Source organism: Triturus cristatus, chromosome 3_2, assembly GCF_964204655.1.
Source record: "Triturus cristatus chromosome 3_2, aTriCri1.1, whole genome shotgun sequence".
NCBI classification, from domain to species: domain Eukaryota; kingdom Metazoa; phylum Chordata; class Amphibia; order Caudata; family Salamandridae; genus Triturus; species Triturus cristatus.
In genome coordinates this window covers 990117428-990124494 of record NC_140584.1, presented here as the reverse complement: position 1 = coordinate 990124494, position 7067 = coordinate 990117428, and the positions used below count along the sequence as shown (strand labels likewise).

Below are 7067 nucleotides of genomic sequence, written 5' to 3'. Positions count from 1 at the left end.
AGTCCTATGGACCCCACCCCCTCCCAGTCATCCCCTTGCTTGCAGGTGCAGTCACTCACTGCACCCGTGTGCAAGGGGATTAATCTCCCCTCTTTAAAAAAAAAAGTGCAGGCGGGTTGCCTCTTCACAGTGAGACACGGAGCAGCCGATTCAAAACCGCTCCGTTTTTCACGTGAATTCGCTGCCACCAGGGTAGCACGACTTCACGGCTGCCCTTGGGGCAGCGCATTAAATGTAATAGGGTGAACTTTCCCTATTTGCGCCTGACGCACATGTTTCAAGGCGTGCAGTGGCGCAACCAGGGAAATTACGCCCTATGTGTAATAGGGCCATTGGTTTGCTAACACATAACCTGGTGAAAAACTAGCATAATTCTGTTTGCTTAAGATGCAATGTTTTTTGTTACATAGTGTACAATATCCAATAGCTGTGCTTTAAAACTTAAGAGAACCACCCTCAAGCCTACTATATTAACAGAAATGATTCCGGATGGCTTCCTTTGATACAAAGTAATGGCAAAATAAAATGTACCAGTCCTTCGCATTATATGGGGAAATGCTAAGCACTCCGATCAGTGGAAAGTTAAGCAATACAAGATTGTTGTGTGTGCATCTAGCAAGACTGCTGAATGTTATTTCATGCAGGCATCGTATTTCTGGTACAAACGTTGTATTTGCACAATCCTCCTTTGATGCTGCATTAATATTATTATTTTATACTTTTGAGTAAAACCAATGGGGGACTTAATATTGTACTGTGATTGTTAAAGTAATATCTAAATAAGAATGGCTCGGTTATTTACATTGCACTTGATGCTGTTTGGGGGGAGTTCAATGTGCCCCTAATTATGAAAGTAGGGGAAATGTTGATTGCCCAATGTCTCAAATAATTGTCAAGTTGCAAAATTGGAATTAGAACTCTAGAACACTAGAACTGCACCTAATGACTTAATCGATAGACAGCATCTCCTCTCAAACTATTATCTGATATTCTGGATTTAATCTGTAAAAATAGAGCCAACCTTTCTTCTCCTTGCTTATGACTTAATTCAAGACTTATTTTGGATATATTCACCTAACATTTTTATGATTGCCGATATCTCAATTTCTGACCAGTTGAAATCCATTTTCCCTCTTTAACAATGTGCCCCTATTCCTACCACAGCTCCAGGAATTTGTCATATTGTGTCTTTCCTTTCTGGTACATATGAGCTTTCCCTTCCTGATACTCAATGGATACCTTTTATTATTATACAGTCCCTAGTTGCAGAATTTTCATTATGGTTGTAATATTATTTAAAATGTTTATTTGCATATTTAAAACGAAATTGTTTAGTTAAGAGAATTGCATATTTACAGAGATGATCATGTCGGTTCTTAATATCTGTTCTAAAAGTGTTGTGGTAAGTAGTCATCAGGTTGGTCTTCCTTTGAAGCTCAAAGCTATGTCTAGTAGTTTCTTTCCCAGTTCCTCTTCCTTGCCGCCTGCACTGAACTCTGCAGACAATTCCCTGAATGTACAACATACCCTGCGATGTTCTATGTGTTCACGGTAAATTGCGTGTTTCCACTTAAGTCGTGCTTCCCCTGATAATATGACTAAGGATCTTCGTGGTAAAAAGATGGATACCTGCACTTCACTAAATGGTACACATCTTGTCAAAGGATCCTGTCCGTTATTCTGAATACTGGAGGCGACAGTGGTCGAACAAGCTTCTCTGTCAACCATGTTTGGCTTTTTGTGGGAAGTACCATTAATTGATGTATGGTTTGATGTCTCTGCTTTGCTGGAGGCTTTAAATAATTCGAGTTTATCTGCAGAGTCACAAGACATGGTAAGAACAGTTTCTGAGAGTAGATTTAATGTGACCAGCCGCTCCCCCCACAGCCACCAGTCATCAAAGTGAGGATCGATGGCTGATCCTCGCTGTGGGTCATAATCCAAGTTGCACTGCTCAACCGGTTGGAAACCTTGAAGTACCGAATGCTCCTCCATCCGCCTCACAATGTCTTTGCTGAAACTGGGCAAACCACTGAAATGGCCAACTTTCAACTTCTGCTTCTTGAAGTTCACATTTGGACCATAATCCTATAAAATAGGAAGGGAGAAAAACGTGTTCATTTTAACTTTCTTTTTGCATACAGCTCATTCAAGCTTTGGGTAGAAAACGACATAAGAAACATGTATCACAGGAGCAAAGAAACATGATGAGAGCGATGTACACAACATGTAGCACAATCAGACAACACCCCTCGTTCTTATCAAACTACAGACATTGACTAGGACAGTATTTCCATTCAAAAAGGGAAAGAGGAGGCTCTCCTTATGTGAGCCAGCGACCCTCTTTGTAACAGACTGCGGGTGGGTAACGTTGTTGCCAACTGTTGTGAACACCCAAGAGTAAGTAATTGACCTGCTGGCACATTTAATATATGCGGAATAAATGAATTTGGTTTACAGCGCTGACATGTTTAGTGAGGCTTCATTCTTCCTCGTATTAAGATCTTAATTGTTTGAGTGCATTCCAATACTGTTTTACATACTGTGTTACAAATATCTTTCATTCTTACCTTTTCACCATTCTATTGTAGCTTTGAGAGTAATAATATATATATAGTGGCCTAATTGTGACCAAAATCAAGAAATACTGGCATCTAATCTCTGGGGACCCAGACATAGGAAAGATACTGGGAGAAAGACCAATGGAGACTTACAGAAAAACAAAGTCTCTCAAAGATGCACTAGTCTCAAGCCATTTTAAAGAAGCTGAGCAAGAAAACTGGCTAAGTAGCCAGCAGAAGGGATTCAAAAGATGTAATGTCTGCAATGCATGTAAAATTGGAAAAAAACTAAAGTTCCATCAATGAACCAAATGGAAAAACCATCAAGATCGAACAGCAAAGTTCATGTACATCAACACATGTGAACTACATAATTGAATGCAACTGTGGGATGCAATACGTTGGCAGCACCGTATGTATGCTAAAAAAAGGAATCCTTGAGCATATTCGGGCTGTTAAAAATAAAGATATCAGTTGTAATCAAATGGGAGGGAGAAAGAAGAGCATATGGTCCACTCAGCTTCTTTTTCCGAATATCAAAAAAATCAGGTGGAGAGTGGATCGCTTGTCCTGAAAGAACCAGGGTTTTTAGTATTCGTATCGTATACCGATAAAATAACCCTCATTCACGTTATCAGGTAGAAAGAAGCGGTATATCTTGATTCTCCGCTCTGTTGTTATCAACATGACAGCATCATCATTGGGTTAGTAAAGTACTTCCTCCACCCGGAGGCTGTCCCACTGGTTATTTCAGTAGTGATTTCAGTGATTAGTGATAGTGTATGGTGAAGTGACGTGAAAAGAAAAATTATTAAAAATCTCGTACAGTCAGTGCATTCTTTTATTCAGACTGGGTTCGAGATAGATTAAAAGGTCTTGGTGTGCACCGGAAGACTAGTTATGGTCTAAAGCACTGTGGGGTGTTCATAAAAAAGGTCGACATGTTTCAGCCCTTTATGTTGCCCCAGAGGGGTCAAACGGGCTTTCTTCAGGACCTAGCAAGGTGAGAGGCCCTCTATTAAAAGGGTCTCCACTCTCCAGTGAAAAAGGTAGAGAAATTGATCCACCTGTATTCGTTCAATTAGAACCTATGTAGTTGGAAAAAATATGGAAAAAAAATATGGGGGGGGGGGGGGGGGGGGAGGAATAAAGAAGACATTCCTAGTTAGGTTCTTACTTTATGCTGTATGAATGCTCAACAAGTAAAAGCATCAGATTGTGTAACAACTAAAAAATGTGTTGTTATAACAACTAATACAATGTTTTTAAGAAAATTCTTGGCAATTCTTTAGCAGCAATTGGTTTTACTCTTATTTGGCAAGAACAATAAATGGCAAGTCTTTGACACCACTCATTTTTCATTCAGTTGAGGCAAATTCCACCCTCATTTATGCAAGTATAGATCTAACAGAACATCATTTTGTCATATTAGGGCAAAGGCTCAAAGAGATAACTCTGTGTCAATGTGTGCGACATGGAGTGAAATAAACTCATCTTTTAACAAAAGGACATCTGTGAAAGAATCTAAAGAGATAGTCGTGTACCCATAATGAGGAATGTGTTTATATTATGGAATAATACTAATTAATGGGAGTAACATAGCTTCGGATTAGTACACTGCGCATATGTAATAAGAATGCGATTACGTGTAGTCTAAATGTGAGCATGAATCGGCCATATATTGTGTATTATTCCATACATCTGAATCAGCGTGAAATGGCGCGACTTCACAACTTATTTAACTTCACTCCTTTTAAATAAAGGGGAATCTGAGCTCATTGTTAGTCCTTTTTCGTTTTCCATGTATTCTCCTACTTAATCACACCAGGTTAAACCCGAATCAGTACCGAGTCACGAGAGGAAGAGCCAGCACCAGTCGTGCAACACTGCCACAGAGGTATACGAGCAGAACACGAGGACGCCGTCGAAAACTGTAATGCATTACTCCGCAATGCCCCTCACGAGTATCCTTTCCCATTATTATTTTAAGAGCGGTGACGGCTCCCCCAAGACCTGATGTAGCCCCGAATCCTGGGATTTAAGGTAAAGTCGAATAAGATGAGAATGCCATTGTAGTATACCTGCATGAAACTTACGAAACAAATCTTAGAAACGAGTTGCAGTTACCTACGCGCAATGCCTTTACAACAACGCACACGCCTTTCATGAGTTTATCCGTATTGTCAGGAATTATCTATTTTTCTATCAGAAGAGTGCGCAGTAACATCGCGCCACTACACATGTAACTCCCTTATTTTGAACCCCCCTCTCTAATGAAGGGATTATGAGCAAAAAAACGCGCGATACAACGCCATTGTAGTATATCTGCATGAAACTTACGAAACAAATCTTAGAAACGAGTTGCAGTTACCTACGCGCAATGCCTTTACAACATCGCACACGCCTTTCATAAGTTTATCCGTATTGTCAGGAATTATCTATTTTTCGATCAGAAGAGTGCGCAGTAACATCGCGCCACCACACATGTAACTCCCTAATTTTGAACCCCCCTCTCTAAAGAAGGGATTATGAGCAAAAATACGCACGATACAACACCATTTCACGCTGATTCAGATGTATGGAATAATACACAATATATGGCCGATTCATGCTCACATTTAGACTACACGTAATCACATTCTTATTAGCTATGCGCAGTGTACTAATCTGAAGCTATGTCACTCCCATTAATTAGTATTATTCCAGAATATAAACACATTCCTCATTATGGGTACACGACTATCTCTTTAGATTCTTTCACAGATGTCCTTTTGTTGAAAGATGAGTTTATTTGACTCCATGTCGCGCACATTGACACAGAGTTATCTCTTTGAGCCTTTGCCCTAATATGACAAAATGGATGTTCTGTTAGATCTATACTTGCATAAATGAGGGTGGAATTTGCCTCAACTGAATGAAAAATGAGTGGTGTCAAAGAGTTGCCATTTATTGTTCTTACCAAATAAGAGTAAAACCAATTGCTGCAAAAGAATTGCCAAGAATTTTCTTAAAAACATTTTAATAGTTGTTATACCAACACATTTTTTTAGTTGTTACACCATCTGATGCTTTTACTTGTTGAGCATTTATACAGCATAAAGTAAGAACCTAACTAGGAATGTCTTCTTTATTCCCTTCCCCCCCCCCATATTTTTTTCCATATTTTTTCCAACTGCATAGGTTCTAATTGAACGAATACAGGTGGATCAATTTCTCTACCTTTTTCACTGGAGACCCTTTTAATAGAGGGCCTCTCACCTTGCTAGGTCCTGAAGAAAGCCCGTTTGACCCCTCTGAGGCAACATAAAGGGCTGAAACATGTCGACCTTTTTTATGGACACCTCACAGTGCATTAGACCATAACTAGTCTTCCGGTGCACACCAAGACCTTTTAATCTATCTCGAACCCAGTCTGAATAAAAGAATGCACTGACTGTACGAGATTTTTAATAATTTTTCTTTTCACGTCACTTCACCATACACTATCACTAATCACGGAGATCACTACTGAAATAACCAGTGGGACAACCTCCGGTGGAGGAAGCACTTTACTAACCCAATGATGATGCTGTCACGTTGATAACAACAGAGCGGAATCAAGATATACCGCTTCTTTCTACCTGATAACGTGAATGAGGGTTATTTTATCGGTATACGATACGAATACTAAAAACCCTGGTTCTTTCAGGACACGCGATCCACTCTCCACCTGATTTTTTAAAAATAAATATATGTCATATGCAACAGCTAAACATATGGCATCCTGCCAGAAAGGTGACTGGAGAGCAATGAATTATTGAGGGATTCATATGATACCGCAAGAAGAACGCGGAGGCAACAGAATGAAAAAACTTCGACAAATAGAATCACGGTTTATCATCAGGCTGAAAACGAAAACACCGGGAGGGATGAACAACGACGAAGAAGTTTATGTACATCTGGATTGAAGGAAACAGTGCTTGTAAACATATAATTATGTTAAACTAAAATCAACTCAGTCGCTAAAGAACTGGTTACAGAGCTATATGGACATTGAAATGAAATGTTCCAAAAATGTCCCCTTTGGAATGGGTACTATACCCTCAAACAATGTAAAAAATACAAAGTTGCAATTAATATTGGTAGCTCAAAAATGCAAGTCAATATGATCAATGTGAAGACCTAATCAGCATACAAATTGTTTTTATAATGATTGAAATGGGTACTATACCATAAACTGTAAACAAAAAATGGCGCGTAATGACACAATGTTCAAATGCATTTGAATGGCACAGGTACTATACCAAGAATTTTGACTTTAAATGGCACGTAAAAACCATGAGGACAATGTCTACAATATTTGTACTAATAATGTAAATTACAAATAGCCCGAAAAGTGTAATTTCCTCTTGTAAATATGTGATTGAACTGCTTGTAAAACTACAATTCCCATAATGCCACATTAAGGCTAATATGGGATAAAAAGTAGAAACTGAAGAGGACTCACTAACCGTGAGCAAAGCCGTG

General features: G+C 39.2%; 1 protein-coding gene across 1 annotated transcript in view; it reads right to left on the bottom strand.

The window, feature by feature from the left end:
- Positions 1 to 351: 351 nt before the first annotated feature.
- ALKBH4 (alkB homolog 4, lysine demethylase) overlaps positions 352 to 7067 on the bottom strand; it is a 29858-nt gene continuing 23142 nt past the window's right edge. Inside the window, exon 3 of the mRNA XM_085649598.1 lies at positions 352 to 2088. Within this exon, the coding sequence (XP_085505724.1) occupies positions 1414 to 2088 (675 nt within the window). The 3' untranslated portion in view covers positions 352 to 1413. The remainder of the gene's footprint in view (positions 2089 to 7067) is intronic.